Source organism: Sebastes fasciatus, chromosome 19 (assembly GCF_043250625.1).
Source record: "Sebastes fasciatus isolate fSebFas1 chromosome 19, fSebFas1.pri, whole genome shotgun sequence".
Classification (NCBI taxonomy): domain Eukaryota; kingdom Metazoa; phylum Chordata; class Actinopteri; order Perciformes; family Sebastidae; genus Sebastes; species Sebastes fasciatus.
Window position 1 is genome coordinate 11,608,023 of NC_133813.1, and position 24,086 is coordinate 11,632,108.

The 24,086-nt window shown below is 42.9% G+C and overlaps 1 protein-coding gene across 5 annotated transcripts in view; it reads right to left on the reverse strand.

Moving 5' to 3' along the window:
* rxraa (retinoid X receptor, alpha a) overlaps window positions 1-24,086 on the reverse strand; it is a 176,481-nt gene that overhangs the window by 65,623 nt on the left and 86,772 nt on the right. For all 5 annotated transcript variants that reach the window (XM_074617717.1, XM_074617714.1, XM_074617715.1 and 2 more), the window contains exon 2: window positions 23,877-23,990. In XM_074617717.1, the coding sequence (XP_074473818.1) occupies window positions 23,877-23,990 (114 nt within the window). The remainder of the gene's footprint in view (window positions 1-23,876; window positions 23,991-24,086) is intronic.

Below are 24,086 nucleotides of genomic sequence, written 5' to 3' on the forward strand. Positions count from 1 at the left end.
AATTAAGAGTTAGATGAGAAAAAAAACATATGTTACATGCTCTCCTCAAAGCTACCAGACTCCATTGACAGAAACTGTAATTTTACCTTGCTGATCATCGTAAAATCCACTTTATTCAAACTCGTCAAAACCCAAAACGGAATAAGTAACATATATATATATGTATATATATATATAAAAAAAGAAGTAACCACTGTAACATTTTCACTCTTTCCTAACCCTGTTTGTGACATTGAACGTGACCCACCAGAAAAAAAAACACGAAGGCATACTCGTCTACTGGTAATGGGAAAGGAGTTTATTGCCTATTTTTAGCGGGTTTTCTCATGTTTAAAAAATCTGCACCTGGTGGGAAAAGGGTATAACAAGCTATTTGGGAAAGTACTGTATGTCAGCATTTTTAATACGCTCATTTGTTACTATCTTTTTGCAAAGAAACCTGTTTTAAAAAGATTGACATGACACCTGAGAATAATAACTAACTAATAACAAGGCTACACTATTACAAGACTGCATCTCCAATATGATATAAGGCAACACACACACACACACACATATATATATATATAGATATATATAAATGGTAGAAAAAGTTAAAACATATGTGATTATGTCCACGATTTCTAGCTACAGGCAAAGCTTTCACACTTTTAAAAGGCAACAAAATGAGTCATTTTTCCAGAGTCTCACAACTGAACAATGATCCCTCAGTCCTATCAAAAGGTTGCTTTACTGCAAGATACTTTTTTCCGATGATGCAATGACACAACGCACATTTGCTGTGACATTTGTGCTGAGAAAGTCGTTTTCTGGAAGGTCCGTTCCCCAGCGATAATATCCATATTTCTTTTTTTGCCTCTGCCTCTCATGGCCTGGATGCCCTAGAATTACGTGTTGGGATTGGCTTCGCGACAGAGGCCAAATAAAGTGGGTGTTATGATTGGCATGGACGGCCATGCTTGAGAGAAACAGGTGTTGTTCATTGGCTCACACCGATGTGCCCATAGCGGCGGAGGCTTGCGATTGGTGGAGGGAAGACGCCACCGCTCTGGGTAGGAAGCTGCTGATGCCGGGCATGTTTGTGGGCACGGGATGGCCGAGGCTGAGGGAGGAGAGGGTGAAGGGGGGGGCGCCGTGGAGAACAGACCACCTGGATCAGGGGCCTCAAAGGCTGGCCTGACAGAGTCAATCTGAACAACAGTGAACAGAAGACAGCCAGTCTGCTGACTTCCCCTCTCTTGCATTTTCACTGGCTGCTTTCCAACAAACACATGCTGTCCAGCAAAACTTTCAAAAGGAGCTTCAGCTCGGGTTTTTCCACCAAGTTAAGGGTTGTTTTTTTACTCTGTCCAGTGAAAAGAGAGAGTAAATCAAAAGGCTCAAAAACACCAAGAATAGTCGAGAATCATAATTACGTCTAAAAGGATGGTGGTGTGATCAAAGGGTAAATATAAGGACACACTTAAGAAACTAACATCTTGAAGAAAACAGGGTTGAAATCTTGAAGTTATGATAAATAGTTATCTTTAGTTACGCAGCTTATTCATGTAACAACTGAAAAATAACTGGTTCTGACCTTTTTAGATCTTTATCAGGGTTCAAAGAAGGACAAACTACATACATTTGACCTCTTTTATACATCCTTAAATCGGGGTTGTGCCTTGACTGAATAATGGAACACAGGTAGATGGTGAGGAACGTCACCCAAAAGTCCTTAAGACTTTCAAAACAAGCTTCAGTTTGGCTTTGTCCAGCGTGGGGCTCAAAACACAAATAATGGAAAAATTGTTGTTTTTCTAAGCTAGGCATACACTGTACGATTTTATAAAAGGTGTTGAGTAATTCCTACTCCTACTGTACGAGTAGACTGTTTGAGATGTAAAGCCAAAGCTCACGATTTATGTGTTCACACTGTACGGTCCGATCGTTGGCCACGACCTCAGTGCTCATACTGTACGTGTAAAATAGAGAAGAAAAAAAGCCCAGACCTTCTGGCTGTTGACAGTTGTCAATAAAGATTTGTTTCAAAGCTCCAAGGCAGGTAAAGTTTGTTTGCTAGCAAAGGTCTGAACGGGTCACAATGCTAACAAGACAGAAACGTGCTGCCTTGATCATCTGTGCCATCCTGTCTGCTGAAACGTCTAAAAAAAAAAGAGGCGTCGGCGTATATGGACTTGCAGGTGGCTAGGAAGACAGTATGGCTTGTCCATTTTGCAGAGATAATTGGACGTGAGCTAGCTACGTTTTACTATATCTATTGTAGCCTACATTGTTATCTTGATAGCTACGCTCTGATTGCTATAAGAAAAGCAGAAAAAAGGCACTGACGTTGGGAAATCGAGAGCTTGTGGACAGCCGACCCAAATTTTGGACATGTCAGAAATTCATGCGACTGTCCGACTGCTTGTCGGTAGGAGTTATTCCGTCCTCTGTCCCCCGTGTACACCGCACGGCAAAGATGCCTGACAAAGCTGAAATTCAGTCCCCATTCTAAAATGAATCGTGCAGCTAAAATTCGGGCCAGGAACGGGCTAAAATCATACAGTGTATGCCCAGCTTTAGGGGACTCTTTCATGTTCAGTTGTTATTTACTGAACTAATATTAGAGCAACTGAGGTTACAAGCCTAAATAATGGAAATATAGATATTTCAAAACATCTTAGAAGAGTCAAGAATGTGGCATTTTGATGCACCACAGTGAAGAAAAATGAAGCCTGATTTTAACACCTCCTGTAAAACAAGTTAATCTGAACTGTTTACATTAATTCCTACTGCACTTAAGCACTTTCTGTTTTCTTGATTTTTACAAAATAACACTTAAAGGACAACACTTCTTACACACCAACATGACTTGATAAGGAGCGTTCTGCAGTGCAGATGAAGACAAACTCATGACAATGCAGAGTTTGTGTTTCTAAAAAGCGCATAAAGCAGCGTGGCAGTTTGAGAGAGTTCACAGTGTATTCATGGCGTTTATGGTCCACGTGGGCTGTCACACATTAATCAACGCCGAGCTTCTGTCATTCCCCCGGCCTCCCGTCCAACTGAGCCTTTTTACATTACGGAGAGGGGCTGACCTGGGCTGACCCAGACACTCGGCCTCAGTCAAGTCTAGGCAAAGGTCTTCAGATGTGGTGCAACAGGAGTTATTTCTTCCCTTGAGTGTTTTTCTCTTCTAACTTTCACCCCTCTGTTTCTTGACATTTCTGTCTTTCTGTGTTTTGTTTATGTTTCCTGCCCTCGCGACCCTGCATCCTCCTCTATGAGGTCATCCTGCCATGACTAACAGGGGTCCTCAGGGTAAAGAGGGTGTGGGATTCCTCCTCTTTTCCTTTTTGCCTTCAAGGGTACTGTGTGTGGGGGGGACTAAGAGAAAACATCCAAACATCAACAGAGGAAGGGCTCAGCTAAGTCGGCAAACTAATGTGAGGAGGAGGAGGAGGCCACTGACAGATAACTCGCACACAAATACACAGCTCCTCATTACCACACACATGCTGAAGTGTTTTATTTGGACGCAACCTCCATGTGATAGGCCGAGGCTCGGATTCCTGGCTGCCTATCTCTCCACAGCTGAGAGGAACTCTCGCTATGGGAGTGTCGGAGCAGCAGGACGGCGAGGAGGACAAGACTCCCGCGGTCACACGTTGCCTCGGGAGAGATAAGTCACAAACACACATGCACACTGATATCCCTACCACAGAGACATGATTAACATGCCAATTAGACCAGGAAACAGCGGGCCTCAAGGACTCCCTTTTTTTTTTTTTGGCCATAAATAGAATTCAAACACATGCAAACACACCGTACAGATACAACGGCATGCATGAAAGCACACTGCGCATGAATGCATAAACATACAGATACCACGAAATGATCAACAAATGCTTCATTCCAATACATGTCTTCCATCCACCCACACGACATACATATTTAGACATGATTTGCCTCTCATTTGCTTCCTATAACCAAGTATCCACATCATAGAGGATGTAATTATCCGGTTGACAGAAAAGTAATCAACAACAACTGTGATAATCAATTTAAGTGTTTTATTAATCGTGATTTAATCATTATAATGTACAAAAATAGTAAAAAGAAAAACATTTCTAGCTCCCAGAGCCCAAAGTGATGTCTTCAAACTGCATGTTTTGTCTGATCAAAAGTACAAAACCCCCAAAATATTTATATTTGCAACAGAGAAAATGGAAAATTCTCACATTTCTGAAGTTGGACTTGGTAATTGTTTGTCATCTTAGCATAATAAATGACAATGAAAACAATTGATTATCAAAATCAAGAACTGTTCAATTAACTAACCGTTTCAACACGATTATAACTGACTCCTTTTGAGAGTTTTTAACTGTTAAAAAAAATAAAAAATTAAAACTTGAACACGAAAGGAAATTGTGTGGGGCTTTTGTTCTTATTTGCTAATATTTTACTGATTAATTGATTGAATTAAAAATACAAGGGCTGTCAAGTTAACGTGATAATAGCACGAATAGCCCATATTTGTTTTAACGCCACTTTTCTTCAAATTTCTTGACGCAACTTGCGATAAATTTTGGACATGGACATTTTCAAAGGGGTCCCTTGACCTCTGACCTCAAGATATGTGAATGAAAATGGGTTCTATTGGTACCCACGTGTCTCCCCTTTACAGCCATGACCACTTTATGATAACCCCAAGCAAGTGAGGGTTTATGGACAATATTTGTCATTGTTTTGTGCTGTTAATTGATTTCCAATAACAAATATATACATACATTCGCACCTTTGAACAGGTGAAAAAAACATGTGATTAATTTGCGATTAATCACGATTAACTATGGACAATCATGCGATTAATCGTGATTAAATACTTTGATCGACTGACAGCCCTAAAAAAATACCCAATAGACTCAGTGATCATGAAAACAATAAGCGGCTCCACTGTAGAATACGGTACAGAGTGACATGCAGCAGCGTCATCCGAGGGACAGACACCGAGATGAACCAATCTGAGCTCTGAAAGCAGCGGCTCGGCCTGACGCTGACTGATAGCTGGCTGTGTGGATCCTGAGGGGCATCGGGAGTTTAATCACCCATAACCGCAATTACAGACGTACACGTCAGACTCATAAAGCACTGAAACAAGATGAGCGCCTCCCTCCTCTCCTCCCCTCGGCGCACATCAGCCAAATTCCACTAAAGCTCAAGGAGGAGCGAGGGAGCTGAAGGCATAAGCTCAGAGAGAGAGAGAGAGATCCCTACCTAGTGCACTGCATTAGAGGGAGAATTGCGGCGCATTAATTAGTGCTTTTAATACACTTATGAGCCATAAAACAAGTCGTTATGCACTCGCTGTGTAGTAGCGTTGCCTTGTTGTCAAAGTAAGGAGGTGTGCCGTGTTTTCACTGAAGATATTTGGAGAGCCTTGAAATGCAAGATTCAAAGGACTGAACTTCTGCATCAGTGATTGCACAAAAAGAAAACATTAACATATCAAATACGCAAACCCACGTACACACATTCATACCTAAAGCGTGCACATGGACGTGCATGCGAGCCCACACTCTTAATGATCACATAAAAGCTCATAGTACACCGTAAGACAGGCCTTAGGATGGATTAAGATGCAAGCCTTTATCAGTGGGTTCCCACAATCCCCTGTAGAATATCTCAGCTCTGTCTTTCTCTTTTTATTTTTTTTGCTCCACTCCCTCTTTCCATTTCCCCTATACCTCAGGGACAACGCTGGGAGAAAAAAAAAATGAAGAGAAAAGTGGAAGAGAACGATGGAGGATGGTAGAAAAAGAAGGAAAACATAGTTGAACAAGTATGCTAATGGACAGGCCACGAGCAGGAGGTCAACTCCTTTCACAACTCTGCTGCTTGACAGCAAGCGGGATCCAGAGTCGCCCTTGTGGTCATAATAAGTCAAGCACAAGAGTGTGTTATGGAGGGTGAACGGGATAGGCTGCCAGGGGTCACCAGGTCAAATGGCTGTCATTCGCGGAGGGCCGACAGGATAGCGAAGGAGGCATCACATGATAACAAGAGATTAACTCTTTTTTTCTACACTGAAAGCAGCATGTTAGCAGCAGCTGCAGTTATCCATCGGTTTCTGTACTAGATCTGCTCTGCCACCGAACTGCTGCTGGGTGCTCGGAAATGCTTTGACAGCACCCATAGTCCAATACACAACCACGTTCGGGCTTAAGTGGTACATATCAGGTTGTATTTACAACTAACAGCTGTAGTAAAGTACAAGTACCTCAAAATTGTACTTAGGTACAGTAGTTGAATAAATGTAATTCGTTACTTTCCAGCACTGTTTGCAACACACGGACCCAAGGCCTCTTGCCTGTTTACGGACAGCTCTGTGTGTTGTACACAAACCAACTAGCCGACAGTTTGCAGGGATGAAAGCCCAAAAGAAAAGCCCACGTTTCGGGTCGGAAGGAGAAACACACCTACTTTTAAACATTATGAAAGACTTGGATATCAATAGGTTTTTGGATATGCGCATATATCGCAACGGGTTAGGGTTAGGGTTAGGGTTAGGGTTAAGGTTAGGGTTGGGTTAGGGTTAGGGTTAGGGTTAGGGTTAGGGTTAGGGTTAGGGGTTAGGGTTAGGGTTAGGGTAAACCTTTTTTCATGAAGGCAGTTGAAGAAATGAAAGAGGCTGTGTTTACACGGTCGAACAAGTCCGCCACTGGTTACGTTCATCGGAGTATGCACGGCTGCATTTAAACAGGAATATTAGTGTAGTATTCATTTTCTATTAGCCATGTAAACAGCTTTGTAGGAATATTTTTTCAGAATAAGGGCAAAAAACTGAATATTTTGTGCATGTAATCGTAGTCCAAAATGCTTAAAGATCTTACAATGATAAAATAAAACAGCTAAAACAGCAAATCATCCCATTTGAGAAGCTGGAACCACCAAAAAATTTCAAGTCACAACCTACCGCGATGAATTATTGTAACATTTATCACCAGGAAATAAAGGGATGAGACAGCTGGAAACTTCATTCAGAGTGTCAATGCAAAGCACAATGCTGCAGAAAACATGCATGTCCAGTCTACCACCAATAGAGGGCCAATTTACACTTTTCCTCTATGATGTTGAAGAGCATTTTAGAGACAAGCTTCAGAGACAACCTTTGAACTCAAGAGTTGACCGGGGGGAGCGGCGGGTCACAAGATCACCAGAGCAGTTGATTCATGAGACAGTGGCTGCACAACGCCGCCTCTGTCTCCCACACACGGCCCCTTCAATAAATAAGCCCTCCGCCAGGGGCGATGAAACTATACGGACGTGAACATCAGAGGAAAACATCCCTTGTTCCCTCGTCATCCCCACTCACACAGACCTGAGTGTTTTTTCTCTCCGCCGTCGTCAGCGGAACCCTTTCTCCACATGATCGGCTGCGATTGACTCTTCGGCTGCACAATGACGCGAGATAAAGAGGGTGAGCTTGCCCCGTGTGTGAAAGGTCAACGTCTCTTTTGGGCGCAGGCGAGCGCACACTGTGTAAACAAGACAGGCAAAAGGATCAATCACGTAGACCGTATTTATTGGCTTAGTTGGCCGAGAAGTACATCCGCCTGGAAACATGATTCGGGACTAATCGCATGGAGAAAAAGAGGAAGGGAGGCGGAGGAGGGAGAAGAAAACAGAGACAGGGAGAAAAGTCAAGGAGTGAAAGGGGAAGAAAGAAGACGGGAGGATGGGAAGTAGGAAAGTATGTTTATCTATTTCTTTTTATGCTCAATTTCAATTAATCCTGGAGTCGAACTGCCAGAAAGTTTATAAAAAAGGCACAGTATTGAAAAAAACTGACATTTGGCTCGATTAATAACACTACAGGGTAAACAAGAAATGAGACAATTTCCGCTCCAGTCTTTTCAAAATAAAACTACTTAGTTAGGTTTAGGAAAAAATCAACTTGGTTGGGTTTAGGCAACAAAAAGGTTTAGGAAAAGATCGCCGTTTGGGTTAAAATAACACAAGGAGTGGTAAGTAGGCCTACGGAAGTTACGTGACAAAAAGTACTTACTTAGCTTTAGGGAAAGAACACAGTGTGGGTTAAAATAACTCTGGAAGTGCTGTTACTTAAGAATGGAAGTTACGTGACAAATAAATCAATTTTGACTTCTGGTTTCACACGGGACATGAACACCAGTATCCTGGTCCTGTGTTTTTTAAGCCACCCATCCACCCCGACCTCCTCCCTATGCGCGTTTACCACTCTCTATACTTCCCGGTTCACAATTACGTGGATTACATACAAATTGATTTTGTGCTGAATTCGGGTCTATGTACACGAATCAATACATTATATTTCGTGACTATATCTGCTGTGCGACTGGGCTGGAAATTCGGGGCCAACTTTGGCTACATTTTCACGGAACTATAACTAAAGAAAAAAGACAGAGAAAGAGGAGAGTCAAGTGATCTGGTTAACGCACTTTATCAGCAGTCCGGCCTCTCGCAATTCAATGTAATGAGGGAAAATGAGGAAGGAATATCAAACACTCCACACTTCACAGAAATGTGCTCCATCGAGGGCTTGAAAGAAGATAAATAAAACACAGGTTTCTTGTCATGTATGATTTCCAGGTTTGTGCGTTCATGATGACTCTGTGTGCTTCTAATTTCCCCTGATTTCTTAGGCATGCCTTCCCCCTCCACTTCCCAGCAGCACACAAACAGGAAGGCAGGGCCCTTTGTCTTCCTGGTTTGTTGCGCTAAGGGACTTGTAATATAGAACATGGAAGTAAACATGCAGAGGAACTACAAACTTGTCACACTGTCTTATCCTGTGCACAGGTACGGGTTTGATCCTGGATTACATAACACACATTATGTATCCATTAAGTCTGAACGATGATAGCAGCGGCAAATGGGAAACTAAAGTACATCTGTCAAAGAAACTTAATAAATCAAATTTAATATTTAAAATGACTAAATTAGATAAATATTGTGTTTAACTCTTGTAAATATTGTTTGGAATCACAAGGTAACTTGGAGTATTGAGGCTCGTATCCACGCAGACTCTCTGCCGTTTTCTGCTTTCTTGCTTCGGTTTTGTTTTTCTTGAAACAGATATGACGTCACGTTACTCAGACTACAACAATAAAAGTGGTAACTTCCTTCTACCTCGGCATAGACTCAAACAAAGCAAATATATCGATTCAGGCATTCAAAAAATGTATTACAAAATCGTAAAAAACATCGCAATACATGAATACAGGTGAATTGATTTTTTCCCGCCCCTACTAAATAATAAAAAAACTAAATAAAAGAGTCAACAACATAATGTAGATCCTGTAAGTATGAAATTAAAGTCTGAAGCTGTTAGTAAGACACACGCGACGCAAATTGGCATCCACATTAATCAATGAGACCAGACAGATCGTTCCTCCTCCTCTGACTGAGTTGAGAGGAAGGAAGCTGCATGCATCGCTCAGACTGTAAGTGCAGTCTGATGTACGGTATGAAGTAGTTGATAAGACATCTTGAAGGATTTATGAGTGTCAGCACATGCCTCTGGTGAAGAGAAAACATGAGAGATGTTGTTTACAGGCACTTTCATGTAGACCTTTTCCTCCTCCTGAAGCCACTGCTCCACATTTATCGCGTCTTCAAAGAATATTTTGACAAAGACCCTGAATAAAAGGAGAGCCTCTTCTCTCGCTACACTACGAACAGCCCCGACAACTTATTCTTGAGTTGAAACAGCTCTCCTGTCCATGTTGGGACTTCTCCCTGTTTATTCAGCAAAATCTGTTCCGCCAGTGATCCGGACGCCGCTCTGCCTCCCTGCATGCTCTTGTACTGTATGTGAATTTTTACTGGAACCTTTCAATATTTGATATGGCACCGTCTGTGAAAACGCCCCCTGCTGTTGTTAATGTCATCCAGACCTGAAATCCATTGGACAGTCTGTACATTTCTTGGTGTAGGGATATGTTTCAGGGCCTGCTTTCATGTCACTCACTTCAGTAACAATTCACTGCAAAAGAACTTTGAGGAGAGACAGTCATGTAGACGTTATGTGGTCCTGCTTGTCCTGATGTGATTCTGCTGCTGTGTCCGTCCTGTTCATCTGTCAAATTCTGCTTTTGGATGTTTGATGGCCAATGGAAGTGTGTTTCAGATCTGACAGGCGTGTTATTGCTCTGAGTAATGTCTGATACTGTTTTGATGTCGTTGACTTTGTTCTTGTGGGGACTAGAGGACCTCTGCCGAGCAGACAGAGAGCACAAATCCAGGCAGCCGTCATAGGAAACCGGGAGGTTATCACTGGTGCCCAGTCACCAGCCCGTCATCCTGTCAAACATTTTGTACATCACTCATTCTGTGTTTTTAATTTGAATGTCCAAAAATGCCTTTAGAAGTATGAGAAGAACTTTATACTAATAAAACTACAAAGCACTCCGGTCTTAAAACTGTGAACTCAAGCCACCACAAGTGTCGACCTTCAAATTACTCTTTTGTACAGACAGGACATGGCTAGACATGGGGTCCCCGCTGATCACTTGGAAGCAAAATCAGCACTCAATTAGATCTCCTATTTGACAATCAATGCACGGAACTGAAGCCAATCAAAATAATTTTCTCCAAATGAAAGAAAAAGGCAGAGGGGGCCCTTATCCTGTTGCATTGTGGCTGAGTTTGACCGTTACTTTACTAAAAGTCAGGATATCTTGGCATCTGATCCTTTGATTTTGATTAGGGCAGTCAAAGTTAACGCGATAATAGAGCGTTATCACAAATTTGTTTTAACGCCACTAATTTCTTAAACGCATCTTGCGATTTCGGAGGTTGTAGCGGGCTCAGTTTTAAAACTAGAGTGAAGAAATTGTTATATGAAACCAGAAAACCTAAGGAAAACATTGGCTTTACTGTCTTTTAGAGTTTGTAGCAGGCTCAGTAGTGAAGCTACTCCTATCATATGAAAACCTAAGGAACCCATTGGTACCAACCATGTCATACTAACTTGTCGCAAAGGAGGCTAAATAACGCTCCAAAGTTACACTACATTTTAGCCTGGAAAAAAAAATATGCATTGCCATTTTCACAGGGGTCCCTTGACCTCTGACCTCAAGATATGTGAATGAAAAATGGGTTCTATAGGTATCTGCGAATCTCTTCTTCACAGACATGCCCACTTTATGATAATCACATGCAGTTTGGGGCAAATCATAGTCAAGTCAGCACACTGACACACTGACAGCTGTTGTTGCCTGTTGGGCTTCAGTTTGCCGTGTTATGATTTGAGCATACTTCTATGATAAATGCAGTAGCTTTGAGTGTTTCTGGAGAATATTTGTCATTGTTTTGTGTTAATTGATTTCAAATAATAAATATATACATAAAGCAAGCATATTTGCCCACTCCCATGTTGATAAGAGTATTAAATTATTAATTTGTTAATCGTGATTAACTGGACAATCATGTGCTTAATTATGATTAAATATTTGAAATCGATTGACAGACCAAGTTATGATGTTTTCTTTTTTAATCTGTCTCTTGTGGGTCCACCCAACTTTATACAGGTTTCATACTAAATCACTGGAGATAATCACTTTTTCTTCTATATTAAACCGATCAAGGATATACATAAATTGTATATGTAAACCTAATTACACACAATGAGGTGTGCCTTGCTCTTGAAAACTACAATAAAATTAAAAAAATATATTTTCTTTTGAACATAACCGTCATAAAAAAAAGAGTACATATCCACAGGTTGTGTAAGATTTTATAAAAAAATCTATATCTCGGTTTTGAATTCTGCTGACATGCAAACGCTGCTTGCCGACGACGTGGTTACACATTAGGTAACATTCTAAGAGATAAAAGATCAGACATTTTCCCAGCCATTACAGCCGGCCAAAGTCAAACTCTCGTCTCTCTTCTTCAGATAGCAATCAACATCTGAAGTGATAACTCATGTCAGGCAGATAAAGAGCTGTAAAGCTGCGTTATATATACACTCTATTTAGTACACTGCTATAGTATATGAAGTATACTTCATAGAATAGGCCACTTTTCAGGTTATGATCATTATGTTAATGTCATTTTTGCACTCCCACATACTAAATGTGTTGGGTTCACGAATAATGATTATGCAGACAAAGTAGCGAGAGGCGAAATCATCAAATGCTTAATTATCACTCATCAGTGATAATAGACTTGTTTGTTTTTCCATGAGCTCTAAATGCTCTTTTTAACCCCTGTGACCTTTGGCAGACAGATGGGAGGACAGAAAAACACAGCGATCTCTTGTTGTATTAAGCATAATGACATCAACACACACCTCACCTCTACGTATGCTTCAGTTCACGTGTTAATCATGTTTCTCTCAGTAATGTGTGTGCATCTGTTACGCACATCCACCAACGGATATGTGCGGAGCATCTCCGTGTCTCTCTCCGGTCCTACATGTGTATTTGACACTTGATACCGTCTGTCTGCTCGTCTCGTTTCGATTCGCGCGCCCCTTCCGCTGAGCAAAGTCTGAATAATGAAACTGGCGGCGCGTCGGTGTCGGGTGAGACGCCGCTGCCGCAGAACTGGCCTGGCTGTTGTGTAATCATCAGGCTCATACCCACGTGCCTCTGCCTGTGTATCACAATACATGGAACAGATGGCAGGGAGGGTGTTTAATAAACACAAATACATGCTCATAATCAGCTTGGGTTACAGGCAGCTGCTGCTGCTCCTTTTGCCTTTGACATAGACGCTCTATAAAATCATCACACCCTGATGAAATCTTTACATAGGAGGGTGGAAAACAAATCACGGCGCAGGAAGCCGAGTCATTTTCCACAGATGCATACATTTGAGCACAAAGAGACAAGCGCACATAAACATAACCATACACAGATTGCTCATGCAAAAAAAGCAAAGACGTTAGGCCCTGTGGCGGCTTTTCTTTCTGGCATTAAGCCCTTGTCCTGATGCCGTTGTCTCCCCGGGAGATCTTTACTTGAAGAGCATTAACAGATAGAGACTAAATGTTCCAGGGCCTCTAGATGGTTTCATAATATTCAGTGCAAAACTGTCACGTAAATGATTAACCCCTTCCTGGGCGAACCTCATGCTGCGGCGAGTGAGGCAGTTGAAAGTTTGTGAAACATGTCGTCTGCAGGGATGAGTACCGAAACCCGGTACTAAACGAGCCCCGGGGAAAATCTTTTCAAGACCGTAGTATCGATAAGCTCCAATGTTAATGGGAGAAATTATGAAAATTGATTTTGTATTTATTTTGGCTACATAAATGTTATCTTGCACCATCTCATAAACTCTGTTTCTAATTTGTAGTAAGATTAAAACATTCGTCAGTGATGCAATTTCCAACCCAGAGGAGAGATCTCTGTCTCAGCCTGTCGTCTGGCCCGCTCTCTCTGCCTCTATCCCCCCCCCCACACACACACACACACAGACACACAGAGCGGAGATCTGCTCTTAGCGACAATGACGAAGAAAACAAAACGGTCGAAAGTGTAGTTATACTTCAGTCGAGTCGACAATGCTCGCTGCCAAAAGTGCAACAAGTTTTTTTCATTATAAGGGCGGAAACACAAGCAATATGTCAGAACATCTAGCCCAAGTGCATCGGATACAGGTGCAGAAATCGTTGCCCCATCCACCTCAGGTATGTTATGTATGCTAGCAGCCTAAAGCCCACACGGAGTTAACTAAAATATACAAACATGGATTTGTTCAAAACATGACCATTTCTTACACTATAAATAATTGTTCATTTGATTTAGTTTACATTTTAATTATCACATTATATATGATTTGTTCAAAACAAATGCTTTTGCAGTTGTTACTCAAAGGTTAATTTATATACAGTATATATGACAAAATAAAGCAATGTTAATTCTGCTATTAATTCGTTTAATTTTTTCTCTTAAAAAAACAAAAAAAGAACCGTTAAGAGTCCCGTTAAAGTATTGGATGGATAAGCAGTATCGGTAAGAGTAGTAGTACTGTTAAAATCTGAACGATACCTATCCCTAGTCGTCTGTGACTATTTCACAGAGCAAAATGTAACGTTGAGAGCTAGTAAATTAATAAATAGTTGTCATTTTGGCTCAATAAATTACTTTTTTTTAAAATGTATTAATCTGATCTGTTCATCAGCCAGTTGATTGACAGATGCTCTAAATGATAGTATGCTGCTCTGTTTGACTTTAAACTACCTGCTCACATCATGCTGTCCTTCTCGTCAACTCAAAGGTTTCTGACCCAGGAAATCTTATCAGTATGATTCATAAAGGTCTGGTTAACTGAACCACACAGTGAAAACCGTCTGATAAATAACAACCAGAGATATGTCAATGCTGAGCCATCGAGCTTCGACTTTGCCCCCCACGCCCCTCTCTCACTGTCTACACCACCCTCTCTGGATATAACTCTCTCTTTCCCCATCCTCATTTCAAAGTCAAGCCACCGCTGCTGCACAAACACATTAGTCAATTAGCTCAATGTCAGTGACTGTAATGGACTTGTGGACATGATGCCCCCGTGGCGTTTGGTGCGCTCTTTTACACAGGCTTTACTCCATCACACAGTCCCATTGACTAAGCCGTCTGCATGGGCAGACAACTAAAGGTCAACTTTCTGCAACAGTTCCCCCGCCCCGAGGTCTCCCTGCGCCCCGGAGCCCGTGGAGGGTTGGGCAAGAGCACGGCTGGGTTGAAGGATAATTCCAGTTCATTTCTGTTGGTAATCATAACATTGTACTTTCCAAGTTGTTGAGCAGTCAGATGATCGGATTAAACAAACCCCTAGGTTAGCCAAAGTTATTTGGAAGAGAAAATGAATTCAAATGCATAATGCTTTGCTAATGATCTCAGCAATTACTCCCGTGAGTACATGTTATTGTAACCGCTTGCAAGTGACGATATGATCCAAGTTGTAGTAAATTGGCTTTAATTATCATTTTTTGATTTCTCTCCAACCCAAAAGCAACTACGGTCCACACTTAAGACTTTGGGACTTCTCAACTGTTGTCCTGTTTGTTTGTTAAAACAGGGTCTAAAGCTTTAGTGTCGCCACGGCGGCCACAGCCTGCCTCCTCCAGGGCCGCCAGCAGACCAACACCGAGTCCCGACAAGATATTTCCATTAGCCGCTGGATTACCATCACTCCCCCCTCTCCCTCTTTCTCCATGCATCTCAACAAGCGGCTCTCTGAGGAGAAAGCACGTGGGAGCAGCAAACACTTCTCCCCCACTTCCACCTCTCACATCCCAGCATGTACCGGCCTGCATTAGCACACTCGGGTGGGCCTGTTGCTGTGCAGCAGAGACATGTGACATTGGGAGGTCAGGGCTCCCCTCCACCACCACCACCACCACCACTACCACCACCTTACTCGTGCACACATCTTCCGCAGATCTTTATGACCCTTCGTCCTCTACCCTACACCCCTCAATTCCTGGTCTGCACAAGGGCGGAGCCTGTGCGGGCCAGGGTGGCAGGTGCTATGTTTCTGACCTTCCACTTCATGAGATCGGCTTCGGTGACATTCGGATCAAGCGCTCGGTTGCGCTACCTCTCCCCCCCCTCCCTCCTCATCGCCAAGCCAGCTATAATGCCAAGCGTGTCGAATCACTTTAGCATCAAAATACCGACAGTCCCCCCCTTGCCTCTCTCCTGGGCTAACTCCTCACCCCCCTCTCCCTCTCCATCCCTGACTGTGTCTCTTTCTCTCCCCTGCCTCTCCTCCTCCAGGGGCAGTGGGGGACACACACACAGTCGGATGATCTGTAGCTGCCGTTGCCCTTCAAATTCCCATCGACGAGGAGGGAGGCAACTGACCATATTGAGAAGAGGAACAGCCAGGAGCGCCGCTGACAGCATCAAGCTCCCAGTCCACTCTAAAAAGGACACCTGAGCTCCCTTACCACCTACTTAACACACAGGCCAGTGAACAAACAAGAAGCAGACTGAGCTGGACATGTAGAAAAAGGGAGATAACATAACAGGGGAAATAAAGTATAATGCCACGTAATCAAACATTGTGACCCAACGTCCCAAAGTGCAAAAGCGACGAGTTACTGAGGCCAAGAAAAATGTTTTTCGCGCATTCTTGCGCTGTTGTTTTTCATAGTTACCAAAGCAGCGTCGGATGTTGCAAGCAAAAGCGTAACGGCCGGGAAACGCATGGTTCCGAGAGAAAATAAGACATGATAAATTAATCACAGCAATTGGCCTCTTCCTTTGGTCTGGCCTTGTCCAAATATCTGGCACCGCTGCTGTTAGCTGATCCAGATGTTCAATGCAAACTTTTTGGGATTCTCCATCATTTTGAAGAAGAAAAACAAAAGAGGAACCGTAACTGATTGCGTTTCTCAAAATCATGTCTCTACTTTGCACTCTTGTTCTCCATCATGTCCATCTGTCACAACACTTTTTTTTTTAATGAGTGTAAATACTTTTTTCTCCGTTTTATTTTCGTGATTTATCCCCGCCTGCGGTGCATTCTCCTGCACACGGAGAACACATTTCCCACTTTGTTTGTTTGCGCAGTGTGTCATCACGAGCCAGCCTAACTACTCTTTTTTTGCAAAATGTGACACACATGCACAACTTTCACATCCCAAACCTCTGATGTTTATCTGCGGTTAGAGGAGGCCAGTGCCCGCCAACACTTAAGTCAACCTCGGTGATATAAACATGGCACTCAAGGATCAGGCTTAAGCAGACAGGAACGCTGGAGCGACACCGCAGCTTCTGATGTGTCTATCAGCTGGACCCGTAGCAGAATCAGGACTCAGATATCTGGGTTGAGACGTACATGTTCATTTATATTCATGCCATTCGTTAATTCGCCCATATATTTTCAGCGGCATACCCCACTGTGATTAACATACTGTTCTGTGTTAGGCAACATGGGGCCTGAAGAATGAGAACTTGCTTATTCATATTTAATTGATGTTAATAAAAAATGCAGGGTTTCTTTTATTTATTTTTTTCCCTTTCCAGATGCAAAAGCCTCACACACTGTACGGTAAACCCCACTCAAGGGGTCAGGATCAACTCCGGAGAGAGCTGGAATCTGTGGCAGAGAGAAATTTCACCTCATCTGCGTAAACTGCCTCTGAGAGAATACATTATCGCTAAATATAACTAAGGGTGTGACGGAAAATGAATTTAAAACAAAAGCGACTGTTCTTCTGTTTGAAATAATACAAAGACCCCTCTCTGATTTTAAGAAGCAAAAGGAACAATGGATGCATTTGTATTCCGCTCACAAACTCATTAGGCGTTAAATTATGCTGTTCTCCTGACAATTTACATTTAACTGTTGTCTCCTTTGCGCTATCATGATTCAAATTTAAACTTCTGATCGCCTTTGAGAATTTGAGCTCAGTTAAAAACAAATTAAAGTTCAACCATCAACTCTACCACCCTCAATTACACTGTGGGGATGACAGCGACTGCGTGATAGCAGCGATGCGACCACTTCCTGTCCGTCCCCCGTGTCCCTGGCTGCCTGCTCACCTCGCTCTCCGCTGAGTTTGAGCTGTAACAATGAGATAGCATTTCACTCTGATGGTGCTGCTGGGGGATTATGGGATCAGAGAGTTATCAAAGGCTTAGTCGCTCTGATTTCTAGTGACCCGCCGTGGATGGCTGCCGTCACTCTGTGCCAGCGTGGAGACCTCCGTCTCTGTGGACGCATCCCGGCTGCTGCTGCCGTGTCACTTAGGGGAATCCCATTGGCAGACATGATGGACAGGTATTTTGGGTATTCAGTGAATCCACATTAGATCAAAAGGACTAGTGGTTGTCAGCAGCACAAAGTGACACCAAAATAATGGAAATGTTAAGGTTCCAAATCAAAAAAGAAATAGTGCCAAATCTTTAAAGTCTATCAAAGTTCTTAAAGCTGCACAAATCAATATTTTCACAATAACAATGGATCAATTGACAATGTTTAGTAGTCAAGAGAGAGTCTAAAGCTCTCTTTAGCTCTATGGGGCATTTCAGCATCTTTCAGTTCATTATTTTGGTGTTGCAGCCCCCAACTTTCCCAGACTCAACAAGAGGTTGTTTTCGGCAGAAAAGCTCTGCTAAACCCACTGTACCCTACCTTTCCAGCACCAAAAGGAAGACAGTCAAAGTAAGTCACTAACTGGTGAACATTGTGGCACATTTAGCAGCTAAAGAGCATGATATTTCCCTCAGAAGTTGGTGGAGACCGAATACAGAGCTAAAAGTAGAGTAAACATAGGACTTTTTTTCATTCGGTAGCCAGACACACGACTCCAAATGAACGCCGATGCTGTTACAGGTCTGCTGGATGTGTGACCAAGCAACTGTTTTACAATACGTTCACCATATGAACTTTACAATGTAATATGTCAGATGTTACGTTTAAAAAATGTAAACTAAAAAAGTTGTGACATTTAAGATTACATTAAATTAAATGTTTGCCTCAATTTTTAAATTTGACAAAAGCCATATTTTTCTTTTTTTTTATAATTGATATATGCGATCTGATACCAAGCGACAACAGCTGTGAGGTTTTGTAAATACGCTGCAACAAAGTTCTTTTCAATCGAGCCCTATTCTGTTAAATCACAGAATAGCGACAGATATTAAATCAGGCTGGATTTTAGCATGCTATCATTGTTCTCATGTTTACATATAAGGGACCAGGAATAGCATTAAACTCTCCTCCTGATAATATAATTGCATTAGATAAAATTTCTGCTTCCCATCCCATTTAATTTTTACAACAACTGTATAAAGCATTCTTCAAACGTCAGGGACTTCAAAAATCATTTAAAAGAGCAGCAAGAGGAGTTTGTATATCTTTGGAAACACAGCCAATACATCTCACGGTATCTGATAAGTTTAATATAAATTAAAACAGCCAATTAACTGAACAGTTTGGCAGCTCTTATCCCAGTTATGACAAACCCCAGTCCTCTAGCCTCCAGTAAACCCCTATCATTAAAACAAAACGCAAAGATTAGCTCTTGGTTGCTGCTTTAAGATGAGTCTGGAAAGCTGGAGTTTGTGTATGAAGAATAACCTGTAGTGTGTGTCCTGAATGAATGGGGGCCAGGGCCCGTAATCGGCAGCTTGGCGTCCTCCGGCCCCTCTGGCTCCTGACCTGACAGGAAGCAGCCAGCTAGAGCGCCGACTCCGGCCAGCCAATTAGAGCGCGGGCAGCGCGGGCAGCGCGGAGCACGCTGAGGCTAACGAGCTCCCTCTCTGTGACCCTCCTCACCTCTGCAGGACCCCGCGATGGGAAATATGAGGAGCCGGGAGCCACTTTACCCCCCCTCCTCAACCTCTCTCTTTAGCCTCCTCCGTCTCCCCAACCCCAACCTCTAGTCTCAAACCCTGCTGTGTGACCACAAGGTCTACAAACACATGCTGCCTCTCTCTCTCCAGAGGCCCACCACATGGCTTTTTACTGCCGCGCTGATGCTAAAAAGCGCCACACAGAAAAACAATGAGCGCGTACACACACACACACACACACACACACACACATTCCTTTCACGGAGCTGGAGCTGTGTCACTTGCATTTCCCTGTAGTTTACTCTGGCCCGGCTCGAGGTGGAGGGGCTATGGAGCTGCTTTCCAAGTACTCTGAATAGTAAATGGGTTCCAAATTAATTGGCAGGATTTGTGAGGCAGTGAGATAATTCTGAGGCACTGTAATGAAGTGGGACTGCCGTGAACACTAATGTGGCTTGGCTTTGGGCATAATTGATATTTATTTGAGCAAAACACCATCAATAAAGAGTGATGAATCAAAAGCTAACAGGTCACCTGGTGGGTTAACCTCAGCAGGTAGTGAGAAATACACAGGCGGGACAGTCAGATCATTTTCCAGCACACCACTCAGCCATATCTAAACCTAATGAAATAAAAAAAAAAAGAGGGGGAGCCAGTAATAATCATCTATGTCCAACACCCCCACCCCCTTTTCACTCCAGGCAGAATTGGTCCTGTCATTTGGACCCTCCAAACACAGACCATATGTGGGTTCAGCCCTGGCAATCAGACTGCATTGTGGAGCAGGCGGCTGAGTTCATCAGGAAAAAATTAGCCCGCCGCTCTGCAGGCCTCGCTCCCATTGGCCAGTCACGCGGCCCGCTCCGTTTGAGGGCACCCCAGACATTCCTGCGGATAATCTTTTCCATTCCTCTGCTCAGCTCGGTGAGGACAGACCAAATCACAGCACAAGGCCTGCATTGTGAGGGCCTTCTCAAAAAGCCCTGTTTTCAATGCTGTCTCTCTTTTATGCTTTCCCTCTCTCTCACCTCATACACCACAATTCCAAAAAAGAAGAAAACGTTTTTCCCATCATGACTCCTTTTTCTCATAAAAAAAAAAAACACTAAATGATTGCTTTTTTGAAATGATCCTACGGAAAAAAACGAGGTCCCGAACACTGCGTTTCTCACAGTCCCGTTCCAGTAAGAGTTTGTTTTTTGAAAAAGCCCAAACAATGTAAAACCGCCGAAACCGGAGCCCGGCCACATCAGTGTGCGGCGTGGAGTTCAGCAGATCGCTGCTGAATACGGCTCCCCGGGCGAGGCTCGCAAGCCTTCCCAGAAACCTCCTGCTCGGTCACCGCTGCACGCCTCGCGCCTCCCACAGCAGCTTGTCATTGTGGCCGTCGTCGGGCGGCTGGAACGCCGAGATTGGAGGACAATCACACAATCTGAGGACACTGGTGGATTTATAGTAACACGTTCCATAATTAGACCCATGATTATTACAGGGTCTATAAACTTTAGACTCCAGAGCGGCTGTCCAACCTCTGCTGCTATGACTTAACAGTTACTCTAGAAGTACACGCCGCTCTTGGCTGCTCAGGGAGTATTTAACACACCGCTAGATTTGTTTAACATCTCACAAGACATCATCACAAGAGAAGACAGTAAAATCCTTCTTCTTCACTCCTGCTCTCCTCTCCATTTGCCCCTGGATCTGAGGGTAGACAAAATAATCTAATGGGACTTGTATCCTAGTGTGCTGCAGCTCTTAAAATAGCCACAACACAAAGAAGGAAAACCTCTGACATAGTTCAGCGAGACTACACTTCTAATCCAGATGCTCCTAATTGTCGAGGAAATGCGTCCACCCTTACTTCAGGCTGTGACAGTAAAAAATGCTGCAATCAATCAAGATAGCTCTGTAAAATACACAAGGATGGGGGCGAGGTTGGTGGAAAAACTGTACACTTCGCCGATCGTGCAGGAACATGTCCACGAAAAAGTAAAGTATGTCTGTGAAAGAGGGTAGTGGGTTCTCATCTCGCCTCCACTGACACAATAAAACATCTTTCATGTTCCAAAGGTCTGTTTTTAAAGGGTTAAAAGGATGAAATATTCAAGACGGAGACATTTCTTTGTACATGTTAGACAAACAAACACATGTTGTAGTTTCTCTCGAGATGTCTGGATCTGCAGCTGGGACATAATTCCCCATCTGCCCCAGTGGTCTGTGTCCTGTCCTGAACTTTCCAGTTACAGAATGGTTCATGCAACAACCAGGCAAAGTTAACTAAAGCTGCATACGCTGTCTGGGTAACAAATATGATATTATAGCCGTGTACTATCCATTCACATTTCCGTTCCTATTTAAAAGGATTACGTCTGTCAAGGTTATTAAGGACGGCCATGTTTTTGATTCTTGAGGGCAACATTTTCACAAAAACTAAATGTTTTGCGGTAATGGATTTGATCAGAGTAATCATATTGGTAAATCTGATTCCATCTGGCAGATATAATGGGATGATTTCAATTATGGAAGGACCTAAAGGCAGTTTTGATAAAGACAAGAAAGAAATAATTCTCTCTTTGCCTGTCAAATTGTAGATTGTACTGCAGATTGAACAGATTGTTTGTAATTTTCACTGTTATCTAGATCTTATGATACAGAACCTTGAATTGTCATGGGGTTTTGTTAGGAGTCCTAAAGAGGAACAGCGAATCTTTGCTAAAAAAGAATGCTTTCATGCCTTTTCATGAACATTTTAAGTGTTTTCCTTAATTTGTCCTGGTTTGTAAAGCAGATTATAAAATTTCACGACCACTGGAGGACTGATTTAACATAAAATTTAATGATACTTGCTTGTACCTTTTTAAATCCAGTGAACCACTTCAACGAGCAAACTCCACGCATGCAGCTAAAAGCACTTCAAGTAGGGTAGAAATGAATTAAATCAAGCAAAGCAGAAAGGAGTGATTCATTTTGTAGTGCTGCGCAAAAAAAAATGAAACAAAGAGACTAAACTCTGAGCTAATTCAAAACAACCAAGGAAAAGCACTCGGTTTCTATTAGCGAAATGCTTGTGTTCTCCAAAAGTAAATGGAAAAAAGATCTTCTATATTTACATGTAAAGCTTTGCTCAAAGACAGATTTTCAGAACTAATACAAAACAGAATAAGCCTGAACATACTTCGACTTCCTCCATGTACTGTGAGATTGTAGTTCATCTAACTTTAAAATCAAACAGCTGCTCTCGTGGAGCTGTTTATATGTTGATGTGTCTTTGCCTTGCCATACGAGTCATGCCCTCCTCACATGACAGGCGGCTCAGCTGGTCACAGCGCCGACACTGCAGAGAGAGCAAGCCTCGGGGATGGAGTGATAAATGTATCAGCATTAACCACATGTTCTGCACAGCTCTGTCCCTTATTCATTAGCCACATACCAGACAGTACAGTTCAGAATATCCACTGGGGTCCGACCCTACGTGCCTGTGAGGGAGGGGAAGTGAGGGGGGGGGGGTGGGTGGTCTGATGTGTTTTGGAGGAAGGGACCGATCTCAGAGCAACACTGTTAACTTGTCCATCACTGGGGCTCCGCATGCAAAGACACCATTAAGCATGAATACCAGGCTGAACGCTACCTCCAAAAAGGCCCCCAGCAACACCTCTGACCGGAGGTGATGGTGTGTGTGCATGTGTGTGAGTGCGGCAGAGCAATACTTTCCACTGTATGACAAAACCAGTACAAACAATTTATCATAACATGCGTATACATAACTACATACATAAATTAAAGTACATTAAATGAGATGCTACTGTATTTTTGATGATTAGACAGTCTCCATAGGTGCATCAGGTCACTTTAAGGGGCCGTTCACATGCCACGTCTCAAAACGCGTGGAAAACGCCAGCTGTCATCCTTTTATCCAAGGTCCTTGGGAGGTTGCGCTACTGTCACGCCTGCCGTTACTAAGCAACCAAAACATGCGCGCTGCGATGGTGATGATGAAGTTGCGGTAATTTAGTAGTAAAAGCCTCACTGACTAAACTAAACAAAGTCAAAACGAAGATAAATTAATTTCCAGCACCGTAAATCCCTCACAGTAGCTTTACTGCTCGATTTCTCTGTCATGTTGGCTGACCTTTCAACCGGATGTTGTGACGTCCTCGGACAGAAAGGATAAAGCAAGTACAATAGTCCGCGGGACAGATGATAAAGCTTTGGGTAGTCCTGTACTAAAATGATTAACTTGTCCTCCATATGTTTACCGTAGACTGATATTTACGTAAGAAAGAAGATATCTGCCGGCTGTGATTAGTTGTTTCTTCGTCACATGACATGCAGCGTTCCAAAAGTTGAACTATTTTTATCTTGGAGCGCAGCCGTCACGCCCTGGCGTGTCGTGATGGCGTCACTCCCGCGTTTGAACGCGCCTGTCCCTCATCGACATTGACAACAATGGATTTGAGCGTGCAAAAGACGCGGCATTTGTACGGCCCCTTATAATCACAGGGTCCTCATTTTCTAAAAAAAAGTACTTCACAAGTGCATTCTCCTACATTTTACCCCAGAACTGACAAGTACCCAAGTAGCTGTTTATACAGTAAGTGTTACCTGAGGATGGGCGCCGCTGATGTAGGGGACACATGCCACTGAAACAGGAACAAGCCTCGCCTGAACGACCTCGCTGCATGGGAGGAGCCAACGAGCACTGGGGCTTCAGGAACCCTGTAATGAAAGACATGAAGAAAAATAAGAGATGGAAAGAAAAGATAAAATGGCTTCTAGTACATGATAAACAGGACTCTTGTGAGCGAACAACAC